The sequence below is a fragment of the Taudactylus pleione genome, unplaced genomic scaffold, assembly GCF_031769625.1.
Source record: "Taudactylus pleione unplaced genomic scaffold, aTauple2 ptg000967l, whole genome shotgun sequence".
Taxonomy (NCBI): Eukaryota; Metazoa; Chordata; class Amphibia; order Anura; family Myobatrachidae; genus Taudactylus; species Taudactylus pleione.
The window spans coordinates 9429235-9447004 of NW_028285368.1; the positions used below are offsets into that span (position 1 = coordinate 9429235).

General features: G+C 44.1%; 1 protein-coding gene across 1 annotated transcript in view; it reads right to left on the bottom strand.

Annotated features, from left to right (window-relative positions):
- Window positions 1-1204: 1204 nt before the first annotated feature.
- The window catches only part of UGCG (UDP-glucose ceramide glucosyltransferase), a 63579-nt gene continuing 47013 nt past the window's right edge, over window positions 1205-17770 (bottom strand). The window contains exons 7-9 of the mRNA XM_088460080.1: window positions 11551-11637; window positions 10589-10778; window positions 1205-3874 (exon numbers count right to left, since the gene is read on the bottom strand). Of these exons, the coding sequence (XP_088316206.1) occupies window positions 3704-3874; window positions 10589-10778; window positions 11551-11637 (448 nt within the window). The 3' untranslated portion in view covers window positions 1205-3703. The remainder of the gene's footprint in view (window positions 3875-10588; window positions 10779-11550; window positions 11638-17770) is intronic.

Here is a 17770-nt window from a genome sequence, read left to right on the forward strand (position 1 = left end):
TGGGTATTCAATATTAGTGTTCTGGTGTTAATATTGTGAATGTCGACAAAACATAGTGAACACATTCATAAAATGTGCTCAAATACGACATCCACAGTAGTAAGATTTTCAAGCAGGATAATTGAGGTAATTTCAAATAAATATCAATATTTAGTAAATGCTACTAGCATGGATTATTTATTTGTCTATTGTATTTAAGCTACTTGTTGCAACAATGCTTAGCCACTCAACTTTCTAAGATTGTGTGAGGGACACTGAGCCCCAAGTCCGGTTAACTAGTCAGTTGTTGTACTAAACATGTCTTTTGAAGCATTCTGTTTAGGTGGGGTGGAGTCAGCCTACCCATCGTGAGGGACAGGGAGACTTCCCCATAGAAATTAATGGAGACTGGCTGATTGGCTGGGAGCATGGGAACTCCCAGTCTCAGCCAATCAGCATGTCCCCAATTATTTCTATGGAGAGTGACCAGGAGTATCCTTGTCACTCACAACAGAGATCTGCAAAGAGCAAGTTTGTTGTGGATGCTACATGGAACTAAGAGGACCTGATCACATCATTTTGTAAGTAATAAATTTAGAGAAAGAGGGATGTTGGGGGCGGGGGTTATTTAGTAAAGGACTACAACATATGGTGTGTATGTGTGTGCACTGTAATAAAAAATTTTTTTTTTACATGTGGGCTACAGGTGCAAGAGGTCCTTAATGTCCAGGCATACTGGCACTTGTGGTTTGACAAGTGCCACCATGCTGAGGTAGCCTTGCTGGGACTTGAAGGCCACCAGTAAATTATTTAACCCTTTAATGACTATCACTTCCGCATCCGCCCTAACATCGGCTGGGCACACATCATCTAGTGCGTACCCAGCCATAAAATAAATAAATATATATATATTATATATAAATATATATATATATATATATATATATATATATATATATATATATATGTTATTCAAGGAGTTAACTTACATTGTGTGAAAAATATTTATTCTGAAAGCATGCATGATAACATCTTAGTTACAGGAAACTGCCCATTTCCTTTAATGGAACCATCTGAAACCAAAATGTTCCTGTGGTATTAGCTCCAGTACTATTGTTCGTGATACATCCAAAGAGCAGACAAATATTACATTACTGGAGAAATGTCTGTAGTCATTTATTAGTAATCCATGAACTTGGTGATAACAAAATAGCAATACCAGATGTTCAAACTTTGAATTTATTTCATTTTTTGAACAAAGAACAAGAAACAATGATTTTAAATAAACACTGAAAATATTCTACACATTTCCTTATTTGCATCTACTTTAAGACCACTTTAAATTAACACAGTATTTGGAATTCAAACATTCTGCTTGTGATGCCCTCAGGAGTGCTAATGTCAATGTTTCAATACAAAAAAAAAAAACTTCAAGTGTTTCCTTCTGGGAAGCTGCACTCATCCTTCATAAGCAGATGTACAAGAAGTGCAAAACGTCATTGTCATACCTAGATATCATAAAAATGTCTGTTCAGCCTGTATTTTATATATACACTGCGTACACGGATAAGCTTCCAGATAGCACTGCGTATGCTGGGGATAGCAGCGTAACAAATGGCATTAACCAAACTCCACAGAATCCACAAAACAAAATAAAAAATACAAAAATATGTAACAAAATTAAAAAAAGCAACTCATGGACAGCTCATGTGGGTCACAACTAGACTGGCTTGTAATGTGCCATTTCCTCAGGGGATTTTTGCCCCGATTCATGTAAAGAATGTGAACATGCAACAAAAGCCTCACCCCACCTGTTCAGAACAGATGCCCTTCCAACCAAAAATCATGATGTCATAAGGCAAAATATTAAGCTGGCTAGAATGGTTTTGGCCAGAGAATAGTTTTTGTAAGTATGAACATTTGGGCAATATATGGATATATAGGCTCAGTAAGGTAAATAAAAGTGCCCAGATAATGATAATTATTGCTTTCATAAACAGATTAAATTCTCTGGCATATGCTGTACTTAGCATGAGTTAGCATGAAAGAGTCCATTACACTAGCCACAGTGCGGCAATACCACATAGTGAGATGGGGTGACAAAACCAGACAAATACATATACACTAATTAAAGGCTTATGCATATCCTGTTCACTTCTTCAGTGTGCATGTACATAACCAAAGTAAGCCCAGTTCACCAGAGCTTCACAGGAAACTAGACTTGAGGATTGGTAACAATTACGAACAGTTAGAATTGCAGGAATAATATACAGCATGCATTTACAACTTGCACAATATTTTCTTTAAAGTTGTTATATAACAATAGAAAAGAACAAAAACAAATGAGAAACAAACTGGTTTAAGTACAACTTGCTTCAACTGCATAAAGCATACAACCAAACAGTAGACATGTTTGATAGCTAATAAATTAAGACTGTGTACAGCTCTTCAGTTGCAACAAATGTCTTTCCTTTTTTCTTTTAACTCTGTATACAGTTAAATATATATTTACAATATTTACGGTGATTCTCTTATTTTGAATATTATACATGCATTAAAAAGGTACTAAATACATGTCACAAAAATGACAACTTTTAGCAATTTTATGTGGAGTAAGAAAATAGTTAAATGTGTGAATTGCTTTCTAAACTGCATTTTATTATGCGTATAAAGAGAAACAGGCAAAACAAAAGTATAAAAAAAAAAAAAAAAACTTTCAAGCCGGGGGATAAAAAAACAAAAACAAAAAAAAACACACCTCACCAGGAGGAAGTTTGGAGGCTAAGGCTAATTACAGCATTGTGATTACAGAAGGTCCCAAATAGGACACGTTAGCAATGATCTTTAAGAGCATGGCTAGCCATAAGGAGCAATCAAACAGTCTACTTTTGGTTCATTGCAGCAACAGGTAGGAAGATAACCCATCCCTTCAACAATATAAAATCCAGATTAAAGGTGATCTGTCTGCTACAGCTTTTTAGTAAGAGGGGTCAGTATTAATGAGAATCAACTTACAAGGAACTTGTGATATCACTGATCATGAAGTGCCATCACTGGTATGTAGTTAGTTGGTATGCTGCTTCCACACAAATTCTGATTCAGCACACAAAATGGCTGCCTCCATTGTATAACCAACCGGAACGCTTTAAAAAAGTTCTCTCTTTGCTGATGCAATATATTAATATTCCCATATTATTGTGACCTACTGATGATTATATTTACTCTGCCGCCTTGGAATGAGGTAGCCAAACAAATATTAAAACATCCAGAGGAGTCATTCATTTAATAAATGAGTATGGAGTTTTCCACCCCCACTATACACATGTCAGTGCGAAGATGCATTGCCAAAGAAATTATTTGTTTCTCTTCAAAAAGTGAGACTACAACCAATGTCAACGTTTTTTGTTCGAACTAGGATAGAAAGCACCAGCAGGTGTCTGCCTTCTATGCAACTTACTGCAGAGCACTTAGAACTTCAGATTATCTCCTTTTCACACCAAAAAAGACAATATATTGCCCCTATATAGAACATAATACAAACGTATTTTGTCTTCACAGTTGCAAGTGCCATGCAAAATAAATTAAAGATCAATAGCAAAACATACATGTAAAAACTATTCAAAAGGTAGTTTTTTTTTTCTTTAAAAGCATTCGTATAAACATAATTTATAATACTTTTTTTTTCTTTTTTGCTTTCTTTTATATACAGTCATTAAGTCCAAAGCTATACATCTAAGATTTCTTCTGCTGTGCCCCCACATCGCAATCTATATCGACCTGTCCTCCAGCTGATTGTGGGATCCCAGAGGGCAGATAGAAAGATATATATTGTCATAGATTCTCGGATGAACCAGGCAACTGCATAGTCCAGTTTTGAAAAAGGAAGAGGTCCACCCTGAAAGTCAAAGAGAAAAAAATAAAATAAGGAAGACAAAAAAATATATATTGTTTTTTTAATGTATTCAATTTATTTATGGGACTCAATACAAAAAAAATCAAACAGATTATTCTCTAGATCAATGTCTGGGTATCAATCTGCTTAATAAGGACCAGTAAATTGAATCCCTCCATTTTAAATGGATCCCTTTTCCTCTAGGCTTCAGTTGTAGGCTTTACTGTGTAGTGCTGGAAAAATAAGAGTTATGGTATAACATACCTTTGTTAACTCTTTTTCTTCGAGGTCCATGGGGTCCACAGCCATTACGTTGGGGTATGAATCCCAGTCACCAAACAGTTAATACAAACGAGCTCTCTGCTCCCAGGATGCACCAGGTTTCCTCCTCATAAACCCCACCTCCTGCCTCAGGTAGCCAGTTCGTTACCAAGCTCAAGCAGGCAGAGACAAACAAAGGGTAAGAAAGAAAAGACCCATACTTACAAGTCCAGACTCTCAAGAGAAGAAACTACGGAAAACCTCCCCCAGAACTACAGGTACGTCTGGGTGGGTGTCCTGTGGACCCCATGGTCCTCGTAGAAAAAAAAAAAAAAGAGTTAACAAAGGTATGTTATACCATAACTCTTATTTTCTTCTTCGGGTCCATGGGGTCCACAGCCATTACGTTGGGGATATCCCAAAGCACTAACCCTACAGGCGGGGACGCTCCTGACTCTCGGAAGAGAAGGATGCATCCTGAGAGGCAAAAGTGTCAAAGGCATAACATTTGACAAAGGTATGGAAGGAAGACCATGTGGCTGCTTTACATAATTGTTCAGCAGAAACACCCCGGCGGGCCGCCCATGATGGACCTACCGCCCTAGTAGAATGTGCAGTCACTGAATCCGGCACAAGCATACCAGCCTGTGTATAAGCCAATGAAATTGCCATGCGAAACCACCTGGCCATTGTCTGTTTATTGGCTGGCCAGCCACGCTTATGACAACCATAAAGCACAAAAAGTGAATCGGACTTCCTCCATTTGCTCGTGCGTTTAACATAAATTTTCAACCCCCGGCCACATCCAGGGAAGCCTCACCTTGTGAGAGACTTGTGCCCTGAAATGCTGGAACTACTATTTCTTCATTAATATGAAATTTAGACACCACTCTCGGAAGGTAACCTCCCGTAGTACTTAATACTGCTCTATCTTGATGAATTATCAAGAACGGCTCCCGGAAGGAAAGCGCAGCTAAATCCGACACTCTACGTGCAGATGCCATAGCAAGGAGGAATACAGTCTTTGCTGTTAGCCACTTGATGTCTATTGAAATTAAAGGCTCGAACGGAGGAGCCTGTAAAACCTTCAGAACTAGAGTCAAGTCCCACGGAACAACCGGGAAAACGAAGGGAGGCTGAATCCTCAACACCCCCTGAAAAAAGGTCTTTATATCCGGTCTCAGAGCAAGTTTATGTTGGAACCAGACAAAAAGAGCTGACACCTGTACCCTTAAAGAGGCCAGGCGTAGCCCTTTTTCCAGACCGATTTGAAGAAACTCCAGCACTGTGGATATCAGGAATTTATGTGGATCATACCCTTTCAGTTCACACCACTGAAAGTATGCCAAACCCTATAATATATACGGGCTGAGGATGGCTTCCGTGCCTTCAGCATCGTCCGTATAACTGACTCGGAAAACCCCTTTTCCCTCAAGACGGAGGCCTCAAGAGCCACGCCGTCAAAGATACCCGATGAAGATCCAGGTACCAGCAGGGACCCTGTAGCAACAGATCCGGTCTCAATGGCAGAGGCCATGGAGTGTCCATGGAGAGAGACCGTAGATCTGTGAACCAGTGCCGTCTCGGCCACGCCGGAGCTATTAATATGACGGTGCTGCCCTCTTGTTTGATCTTCTGCCCAGAGTGGTCAGAAAGAGCAAACGGGGGAAACAGATATACCCAGCTTGTAACGCCACTTTACTGTCAGTGCATCTACAAACTCTGCTCTCGGATCTCTTGTCCAGGATCCGTACCTGGGAACCTTGTTGTTCCTTCTTGATGCCATCAGATCTATTTCTGGTAGACCCCACCTGTCCACAAGGTTCTGAAAAACCTGTGGATGTAGGGCCCATTCCTCTGCATTTATCTCTTGCCGAATGAGAAAATCGGCCTCCCAATTCAGGATTCCTGGAATGTAAACGGCAAATATCATGGGCAATGAGTCTCTGCCCATACTAGGATTCTTGATACCTCTGCCAAGGCGGCCCGACTCCTTGTGCCCCCTTGATGATTTAGGTAGGCGACCGCGGTGCGATTGTCCGACTGTATCTGCACCGATCTGCCCTTTAAGATTTCCTGAGCCTGCACTAAAGCTTTGAATATAGCTCTTCGTTCCAGGATATTTATCGGTAGCCGACTTTCCGTCACTGACCACTTTCCTTGGAAAGTGTGTGACACAGTCATCGCCCCCCAACCTTGAAGACTGGCGTCAGTTTTGACTAATGTCCAATCCGACACCCAAAAGGGGCGACGCTGCCTGAGATGCTTTGTCTGCAACCACCAGGTCAGGGACAACCGTACCTCTGGAGAGAGATGCAGCAGCTGGGACCTGATCGTGCGATGATCCTTGTTCCAGCGAGACAGAATGAATTGCTGCAGTGGTCTGGAGTGGAATTGAGCGTATTCCACCATCCTGAAGGTGGCCACCATCGACCCCAGGACCTGCATGGCTACTAGAACGGATATTTGCCTGTTGCGAAGCAACCTGCGTATTCGTGATTGTAGAGCAAGGATCTTCTCCTCCGGCAGATATATTCTTTGCACCACGGAATCCAATCTCGCTCCCAAATGACACATCTGTTGTACCGGACAGGGTGACTACTTTTGCCAGTTTATGATCCAGCCATGACTGTATAGACATGATACTGTCAGCCTCAAATGATCCTGTAACTGCTGTGGGGACTGCCCCAGCAACAGGAGGTCGTCCAAGTAAGGCAAAATCCTGACGCCTTGGCGCCTGAGGCATGCCATCATCACTGCCATCACCTTGGTGAATAACCGAGGGGCTGTGGACAGGCCAAACGGCAGGGCCTGGAACTGAAAATGTTCCTCCCCTACCGCAAAACGAAGACATTTTTGATGAGCCTGTGTGATTGGGATGTGAAGGTAGGCATCTTGTATGTCTAGGGACACCATATAGTCCCCCTGTTCCATTGCCAACACAATCGATCGCAATGTTTCCATCCTGAACCCGGGGGCTCGAACAAATTTGTTGAGCTCTCTCAGATTTAGAATAGGCCGGTATGACCCATTCGGTTTCAGAACCAAGAACAGATTGGAGTAAAACCCCTCTCGGAACTGGTTCTCTGGCACCGGAATCACTACTTCTGATGCTAGTAAGGCAAGAATAGCCTTCTGAAGGGCCAAAGCTCTTTCTGAACCCACCTGTGGGTTTACACAAAAAAACCTTTGAGGAGGAGTCCTCCAAAACTTCAGGGCGTACCCTCGGGAAACTCCCCGAACCCAGGCATCCTCCGTCGTGAGGTGCCAGGGCTCTGAGAACCGAAGCAGTCGGCCCCCCACCCTGGGATCCCCCAGGGGGAGGCCCGTCCCATCAGGCCACTGGTTTATCCTGGACCCTAGATCCCGGACGTTTGTTCTGCCAGGGCTTCCTGGGTCCTGCCTTTCTTGGTGGAAATCTCACTGAGGGCTGACCTTTGGCCTTGCCCTGCGGCCGAAACCCCCGAAAGGACGCCCTCCTCAATTTAGACGAGGTTGCTGATGGTAAACCTGCCGTCTTTGTAGCTGCCATGGATGATACAATTTTGTCCAGTTGTGGACCAAAGAGTACACCCTCCTGTGAATGGAAGGAATTCTAGGGCCTTTTTGGACCCGACATTTGCCCTCCAATCCTTCAACCAGAGGATCCTACGTGCCACCACGGACTCAGCTGAAACTTTAGAGGAAAGGATCCCGGCATCCTAGGCGGCATCACCCAAATAAGAGGCCCCTTCTCTAATAAAGGAGATCATATCCAGTTGCTCCTTAGAGGCATCTGGTAAAGACTCCGTTAAGAGTTTTGGCCCACTCCTCAATAGCTCTTGCTACCCAGGCAGTGGCCATAGCTGGGCGGGTGGCCGTTCCTGCCAGCGAAAAAATTGATTTGAGACAAGACTCCAGTCTCCTATCCTTGGTTTCCTTCAGCGAAACTGCTGGGATTAGCAAAGTGGTATGTTTAATCAGCTGTGCCACATGCGCATCAACTGATGGTGGATTCTCCCACTTGGCACAGTACTCTGCTGGAAAAGGATATAGAAGCGCCATTCTTTTAGAAGAATGGCTTATCTTATCGGACGGACCCAGGCTTCCTCCATAAGTTCTGATAAATGTTCAGACTTTGGGAATTCTGCCTTATCCACTTTTTGACGCTTGAACAGGGGGGCTTTCCTAAGCGGAAGATACCCTTCCTCGATATTTAACACCGATTTTACAGCCCTTATCAGAAAAGGGACATTGGCTACTGGGAAATGATCATCACCCTCCTCAGAGCTAGACTCCTGCGAAAAGTCCTCGAGTACTCACCCATGTAAGGCGGTACATGTCGCCTAAATTTAGGCAGCTTTGGCTTGACAGCCTGAGGCTGAAAAACCCCCAAGGATGATGCCATAACCTTACCAGCGTCCATCCAAGGCGGCCACATCATGGGCATAGGATGCATCTGCTGAGGTAAACCCCAAACCGGTGGTACCGGGCAGCCAGCCTCCCCACCACCTGAGCCATAACCTGAGAAAATGATGCCCAAGGAGGCTCAGGGCCTGAAACAGGCAAACTTAATTGGTGTGGTGGCTGTCTGAAACAGTTCCCTCAAAGCCCATTTTGTAGAAAGTCCTGTGGGGACAAACCTGCCTTGCAGGCTACACAGTATATCAGCAACAGGGCTCCCGCCACCTGACCCTCAGACTCCTTAGACATAACACTATGCCACTGGTTCTGAGCGTATATGTGCTGCTTTCTACTCTCAACCCACACACCTGTAGCAAGGGAAGGGGAGAGACAGTGACAGTATACAGGAATTAGTTTTTACAGAAGAAACAGTATCCATAAACAACAATCACATGTCATGCATAAATACTCTGCGAGCCATATGCATATAAGCTCTCACTACCACAATCAGCCTCAGCTTAGGTAGGATAGAGCCCTGTAAAAACCTAGACCAGCAGTAGGCAAGGTATACAGGGAGACTGCCCAGCGTCCCTCTTATAGGAGCAGCGTTCAGAGAGCAACTGACATACACTCTGGCTGCCCTATATGGAGGCTGGGAGGAACAATCCACAATCAATTGTGCCAGAGGACTGAACTAGCGTGTGGATTGGGGGAGGGGCCGCCGGGGAAGCGTACCTCCCCTATGCTGCTTGCTTGGACCTGCCCGGTAAACTGACCTGGCCGCCGCCACAAGCCCCGGCTGGTCAAGAACATCAAATCCCGGCGGTCGAGGCTAGGAGAACAAGCCGTATGCCTCCTGACTGCAGCGCGCCTCCGGCCAGTCTCACCGCCGGAGGCCGGACCACCACGTGGTCCCGGCATCAGCGGCCACCGCGACCACCTGCTTACCTGCCATCCCCTTGATCCGGTTGCGGTCCAGGGCCAGAAAGCCCCTGCCGAATCCCCTGCCAAGGACCTGCCGAGGCTGGCGGTGCGGCGTCGGAGGAGGTAGTTGCAGCGCGTGGCCGGTGCGCCTCCAATCAGGCGCGAGGCTGCTTTCAGGACAGCTCAGATCACCCGCTGAGATAGAGAGTAAAACCCTCTTTTTTTTTTTTTGTACTCGTCAGCAGTACCACTGTCTATGTGGTGAACACACCAAACAGGAAGAACTGGCTACCTGAGGCAGGAGGTGGGGTATATGAGGAGGAAACCCGATGCATCCTGGGAGCAGAGAGCTCATTTGTATTAACTGTTTGGTGACCGGGATTCATACCCCAACGTAATGGCTGTGGACCCCATGGACCCCGAAGAAGAAAACCTTTTACCTCACTGCAATTGGGACCTACCGACGAAACCCAAGCGTGTGAATGCTTGGTAGGCTAACCAGTATTGTAATACCTGTCCCTTTTGCGCTTTAGACCAGAAGAGTCTTGCAATGTATAATAACAGCTGTTTGCTAAATGCAGTATGTTAAGTTAGTAGTTATTAAATACTACATGACTCCAGCGGTGCAGCATTCATTATGCCACTTGACTGTACTAAAGACAGGAATAATGTGGGCTCCCAAACATGGCTCAGCCAAGTGTGCACTTGCTTGCTTGACTGTGCAGTTTAAGATGGTTCCCTGCTGCTGTGAGGTCTTCCTGAAATCCTGTACAGCAGGAGGGAACAGACGTGTATTTAATAAAAAGTTACATTTATAATGTCTTTAACTAGAACATAATCACAAATAGTGTACACCCGACAACACAAATTGGCGTAATATTGCTGCACTGTGATTGACGGAGAATTCTGCTCATTATTCAGAGTAAATTCAAAGTATGCCTGTAAATCTAGTTTTTAAATCCATTCTTATTCAACAAGCTGGCATTTTTTTATTCTCAATTATACTGTAATATGGTTTATTTTAGTAGGATATCTTACTATTTAATTTTTTTTTGTGGTTGATTTGTTGTTGATTTGAACCCCAGCATGGATAAATTTAATAATAAATAAAAAATATATAATAATTTCAGCACCATGGAGAAAACCTACCTGCACACCTCGAAGTTGAATGTAATCAAATATAAACCATGCCAAGCAGTGACACATAAAGAACACCATGATATCCCAACGAAAGATGTGATGTGCGGCCCAGCCGATTATTAAACTGGCAACAAAACATTCAGAGATGGGTTCACACACTATAGTGGCAGGCAACATATTGATTCTCAGCTTAGCCCATCTGCAAGGTATTAAAACACAAAACATCCTTGAGTCATCCCTGCTTACATAGAAATGTTGGAGAATTTTACAGCCATAGAAGGTATGCATTGTACATTCAATTTCTTTAATGGTTGTGGTGCTTGTAGCAACAATGTATAATCTACAAAATAGAAAAAAAAAAAAAAATCTTTATTTCAATAAGGAATGGCTATGATTTTATTTATTTTAATGACCCTAACGTACACGCAGCACGATGAATAGATATTTTGGGCATCGGCTGTGCAGCACAGCCAACGTGATATGTCTGCGAACGACGTTGTTCACAGACATATAGCTGTTACACACTGGCCGACGCAAACACGATATATTGGTCGATCAATTGATCGGCCAATATATCTGCCAGTGTGTACCCAGCATAACTCATTTCAAATACTGTGCTAGATAAATTACAAAAGCCGATTGCCTACAAGTTCTCCACTTTAGCTCTATGAAAGATTTGAAACATCTCCCTCTAAATCATGTTAAAAACCTTAAACTAATCATGATAGAATCCAGAAAATATTACAGAGTATGCATATCTAAAAAAACAACACAACATAATACAATAAAAATTTGACAAATCAAAAAATACAATTACAACTAAATATGGAATGGCACATCTCTATTTGGTCTCAAAGTACCTCCAGGCTTAAATAGCTTCTAGGAAACAGGAACACAAGCACCTGTAATATACATAAACTAAATTCTGACATTTTCAGCATGTAAAGTACTTTGAAAGCAGGCAGAATTACCTAATCATCCTGGACTGAAACTGAGATATGGAGTAACATCCAGAGTTTTGCATCGCGACTTGAGTAGCCATAGAAAATTTCCAACCCCTACAAAACAGGGAAAAATGAATTCTATAAACATGTACTGATAACATTTGCAAACATGTTCTATAAGAGATAACCAGTCACATTTTGGTTTATTAGTGGCTTAGAAAGGGTCTAGTGCATTATGCAAGCATACAAAGTAAATAAATTAAATGCAAATAGTGGGTTGACTCGCTCAGGGACTCCACATTGGCATACTACATAGTGTTTTCTATGGCCTTCCCAAGTGGAGGGAGCACAAAAAAAGGGTCTCTGAGCATAACAAAAGAGATTACACAAATACTGCGGTATGGCATGTCAGAGAGCACACTGTACAACATCAAGTAGATAAATCTACTACAGCAGTCACTGGAGATTTAACCTCATTCACTTTTTGGGCTGGTCACATTCTAAACAGCAATATCCATAATTATTTATGCAGTAGCCAAACAAATTAATAGTTTTTTTTTCCTTTAGAAGAAAGCATTATTATACTTGTTTATCTTCACAAGGCAAGGAATATAATAGCCCAAAAGAGGTTTTAATTTCAAGAAAATTTACTTAATGCAAATGGGTGAATTTTTTCTTTGAAACCACAAGAAATACTTTGGGATTTTGGATTCGGCATTAATACAAATTTCCAAAACTGCAAAAAAAAGTTGGATTCTACACACAGATTTTTTAAATGGGCACTTTAAGATTAAAAAAAAAAAAAAAATATGAAATATGAAAAATATGCATTAACTTGTTTGAATGAAACACATAAAATAATAATATGGTAGCTCAACAAGGCACACCATTTTAAAAAATATACAACCTACCACATCATTGAGGAGTCCCATTTATTGACACTTTCGATAACATAGGGTTACGGTCTGGTGATCATCAGAAAATAACTACCAAGAGGGCACCTTGTTAGAAAGAGAGAACTCCTCTTTACAAATGAGAGAGAGCCCCCAAGTGTGCAGGTGCTAGGATGGGGGATATAGTACATGTTAAGTGCCCTCACCCATCAGCCAGGTCTACTAGTAACTGCGCAGTGCAGGTTGATATACTCTGGTGATCACAGGTGATCAACAAAATATAACCACTAAGAGGCCACATAAAGTTGAAAGAGGGGACTATCTTCCTTCAAATAATAAGAGTTATGGTATAAGATACCTTAGTTAACTTTCTTCTAGGTCCATAGGGTCCACAGGATCTACCTTGGGGTATGTAGTTGAAGTAATCCATTGCACCAAACAGCTACAGCTTTAAAGCTCCAAGCATGCACTGGGCCTCCTCCCTATATAGCCCGCCTCCAGCCACAGGCATTCAGTTTGTAAACAAGCCTAACGGCAAGAGACGGAAAGTGGAGAAGGAAGTACAATGTACCCAAGAAACTCTCCAAATACGAAGAGGGAATCGATGATACAAAAACCAAAGAACAGTTCCCAACTGAGACCAGGTGCGTCCGGATGGGTGCCCTGTGGTCCCTATGGACTTTGAGGAAAAAGTTAAGGTATGTTATACCACAACTCTTAATTTCTTCTTCAGGTTCCACAGGATCTAACCTTGGGGACATCCTAAAACAGTTCCCTTAAGGGTGGGGACGCTCCTGACCAGAGAGGAGAATCCGCTGCCCAAATGAAGCATTCTGGGAGGCAAAAGTATAAAATGCATAGAATTAGATAAAAGTATGGACGGAAAACCAAGTGGCTGCCTTGCACAACTGTTCAGCCGAGGCACCATGTCTAACCACCCACGACAGTCCAACAGACCGAGTAGAATGTGCTGTCACTTTGTTAGGAAGAAGGAGATCAGCCTGTATATAGACTTGAGCAAGTCGTACCCAGCCAGCGAGCCAAAGTCTGTTTGCTGGCCAGCTTCGTTTGTGAAACCCATATAACAAACAGAGCGAATCTGATTTCCTGATGGAGCTGGTACGATCCACGTAGATACGAAGTGCTCGAACCACATCCAGGGAAGCCTCACCTGTAGACAGGTTTGAAGACTGAAAAGCCAGGACTACAATTTCCTCATTCATATAGAAACGGGATACTACCGTCGGATGGTAACCCGCCTTAGTACGAAGGACAGCTCTATTTTGATGAAAAATCAAATATGGAGAGCGACATGACAGTGCTGCCAAGTCAGAAACTCTACGAGCTGAGGAGGTAGTGAGGAGAAAAAGTGTCTTTGCTGTCAACCATCTTAAATCCACCCTATCCAAGGGTTCAAAGGGGGAAGCTTGCAGTGCCCTGAGAACCAAGGATAAATCCCATGGTGCTACCGGAGGGACAAACTGGAACAAAACTGACAAAACAGAAACCTGAACCCTCAAGGTAACCAGGCGGAGACCCAAGTCTAACCCAGCCTGCAGAAAAGCAAGTACTTTTGATACCTTGAAAAACTTAGGGTCATATTTTGTTTGGGAACACACAAAATATGAATACCAAATCCTGTGATAGATGCAGGCTTAATCAGGCTTCCTTGCCCTGATCATCGTCTGAATCAGAGAACCAGAGAAACCTTTGGCCTTTAAGACTGAAATCTCAATAGCCACGCCGTCAAAGCCAGCCAAGGTAAATCCGGATATAGGCAGGGACCCTGGACTAGCAAATCTGTTCGTAGAGGCAGTGGCTTGTCTATGGATAGACATGACAGATCGGTGAACCAATGCCTCCTGGGCCAGGCAAGAGCTATTAGTATTAACCTGCCGCCTTCCTGATTGAACTGTGACGACTCTTGGGAGGAGGGATATCGGAGGAAGCAGGTATGCCAACCTGGAGTTCCACCTCACCGCCAGAGCATCCACGTAGGCTGCTGAGGGGTCCCTAGTTCAGCAGCCGTACCTGGGGGTGTTGTGGTATGCCGCAATGAGATCTACGTCTGGTAGTCCCCACCTGTCCACCAGGAGTTGAAAGATGTCCGGATGAGAGCCCATTCTCCGGCGTGTATGTCCTGATGATGTATGAAGTTCGCTTCCCAGTTGAAGACTCCTGGGACGAATATTGCTGGAAGATGGCATTCTGCCCACAGCAGAATGTTCGCCATTTCCCTCATGGCTGCCAGACTTCGTGTGCCTCCCTAATGGTTGATGTAGGCCACTGTGGTAACGTTGTCAGACCGAATTTGGACAGGCCTGCCGTGAAGAAGGTCCTGCGCCAGACTGAGCGCTCTGTACGAAGCTCCAAGATATTTATCGGTAGGTGACTTTCCTGAGTTGTCCACCTTCCCTGAAAGGTGTGAAGCCCTGTCACCGCTCCCCATTCTCGCAGACTTGCATCCGTGGTGAGGAGTACCCAATCTGGGACCCATAACGGACGACCCTTGTCTAAATGAGTTGTCTCCAGCCACCAAGCGAGGGAGAGCCGAACCTCTGGCGAGCTGCGGATCATCCAAGACTTTATCCGATGATACTGACCATCCCAACGAGACAGAATCCATTGCTGCAGGGACCTGGAGTGGAACTGGGCATATGCCACCATATCGAATGTGAACACCATGGAGTCCAGCACCTGCATTGCCAGGTGAACTGACACTTTGTTTGCAGAGTAGACTACGCACATGAGACTGCAATATTGTCCTCTGGTAGGAGAATCCTCTGGCCCAGAGTCCAGCAGCACCCCCAAGTGAACTATCCGGTGAGTTTGAGAAAGAGGACTTTTTCCAATTTATTATCTAGCCATGCTCTTGTAAGCAGACAATGGTCATCTGAAGATGACATTGTACCAACTCCTGCGATTGTGCCAATATCAGGAGGTCGTCCAAATATGGCAGTATCCTGACCCCTTGTCGTCCGAGATGAGTAGTCATCACTGCCATTATATTGGTAAATACCCGAGGGGCTGTGGCAGCTTGAAGTGTAGAGCCTGAAATTGGTAATGTTGCTGATCTACCACCAATCTTAGAAATCTTTGGTGGGGATCGTGCAATCAGAACATGCAGATATGCATCCTGTATGTCCAGGGAAACCATAAAATCTCCAGGCTCCATTGCCAGCATAATTGACCGTAAGGTTTCTGAATCAAAAACAAAATTTGAATAACAACCACATCCCTGTTGCATCACAGGAAAAGGGATTATGACTCCTGACCTCAGGAGGGCCCAAAAGACTCCCGAAAGGCAGAGGACCTGACCGGGTCTAAAGGCAGGGTTTTACCCACAAACCTTTGAGAGGGATGCCTCAGGAACATAATGGCGTAACCTTGAGAGAAGACCCCTCGAACCCAGGCATCTGTCATGGTTGACTAGGATTTCTTGGTCTGCCGTCTCCTGTGGGAATTATCCTGTCTAGAGGAAGGCTGTCCCTTTGCCCTACTCTGTGGGCGAAAGGACCGAGATGACGACTGCCTATACTTAGGGGTAGTCGTAGAAGGCAACCCCGCAGATTTAAATGTCATCAGAGAAGACACTGTCATCCAGCTCTGGTCCAAAAAGTGCCCTCCCCACAATAGGCAAGGATTCCAGGGCTTTCTTGGAACCTGTATCCGCTTTCCAGATTTTTAGCCAAAAGGTTCTTTGAGCTGCAACTGAAGCTGCCGATACCCTAGAAGTTAAGATACCTGTGTCAATGACCGCTTCATTCATACACACACACACGCCTAATGCTACCAGAGAAAATATAAATATAAATATATATTTTTTTTTTTCTCTGGTAGCATTAGGCATGCTATCCTCCAGAGACTTTGTCCATTCTTCCATAGCCTTGGCTACCCATACTACACCCATATCTGGAGCTATTACCAGGCCAGCTAACGAAAACACTGATTTTAAATAGTTATCTGTAACCTCCTTCAAAGAGGATGCTGCAGTAACAGAGCTCTCGATCAATCTAGTCACATGAGCATCTACTGATGGAGGAACTTCCCATTTACTACATTCACCCTCAGCAAATGGATATCGAGAGGTTAAATTCCTTGTAGTATGGAAATGCTTACTTGGAGTAGACCATGCTTCAGATATGAGACTCGTCAGTTGCTCAGACTGAGGAAAATAATCTCTAGCCACCTTCTAATGCCTAAAGACCGGAGTCCTAGATTTCGGCGGCGCCTCCTCTTCCTCTATCCTGAGGACAGATCTAACCGCTCTCGCCAGAGAGAGGACATCCACAGAAGATTGATGGTCCTCTTCCACTGAGTAAGACCCAAAACTCTGAGTATCAGAGTGTGATGAGGAGGTTGGGTCAGAATCCTGATGTCTGAAGAGAACCTCTCTTATGCCCCTGCTTCTTTACTGCCACTGGTCTATTCGCCTGCTGAGGAGCTATAGACGGCAGCATACTAACTAGAGTGAGCAGAAGAATCAAACCAACAGGGATTCATAGGGGACATGTAGATAGAAGGAAGCAACTGATGTGGATATCCCACAGTAAGAGGCAAAATCGTGGTAGGAGCATGCGACGCTGCGACCTCGCAACAAAACCTCCGTCCAAGACGCCACTCAAGATGGCTCTTGTGTAGGTGCATGTGTACCAAATATTAAAGGTGGCTGTTTACAACAGGCACTACACAATCCATCTTGCACAAAATCCTGTTCAGACAGGCCTGCAAAACAGGATTTACATGACATGAGCACCGGAGGCTCACCCTTCTCACCTTATACCGATCACACATTTGTCATGTCTGAGGGTAAAGGTGTACAGTATAAATGCAATGTGACCCATTTTACATATGAAAACCCCACCCACCTTTTCAGAGGGATGAGGAGAAACACAGTGATAGATATAACAGACAGTTTGAAAACAAGAGACAGTATATATACACAGCAGCTAGTATGAAAGTTACATACAATGCATAAATACAAACATTGCTATTGTAAATTGACTATGAATCAACTGACCAGCCCCACCGAGGTATTGGCAGGATATAGAGCGCTATATACCAGACCCAGAGGAGAGGTATACTGGGAGACAGACCAGACCTCTGAGACACCAGCCTGCAGCAGTACAAACAACTGCGAGCGTCTCACACACGAGGTGGTCATAAGCAGCAACCCAGAGGCGAAAATCCATAACCGGAAGTTGCGTCTGGGTCGGGGGAGGAGCTGCCGGGGGGAGTGCCTATTTCCCCCCAGCTGCAATTTTGACGGCACGGGTACGCTCATCTCACAGTAGTAGACGCTAACTAGTGCGCTCTGGTGCCTCTACTACCCATCCTCGGCGACAGACAATATG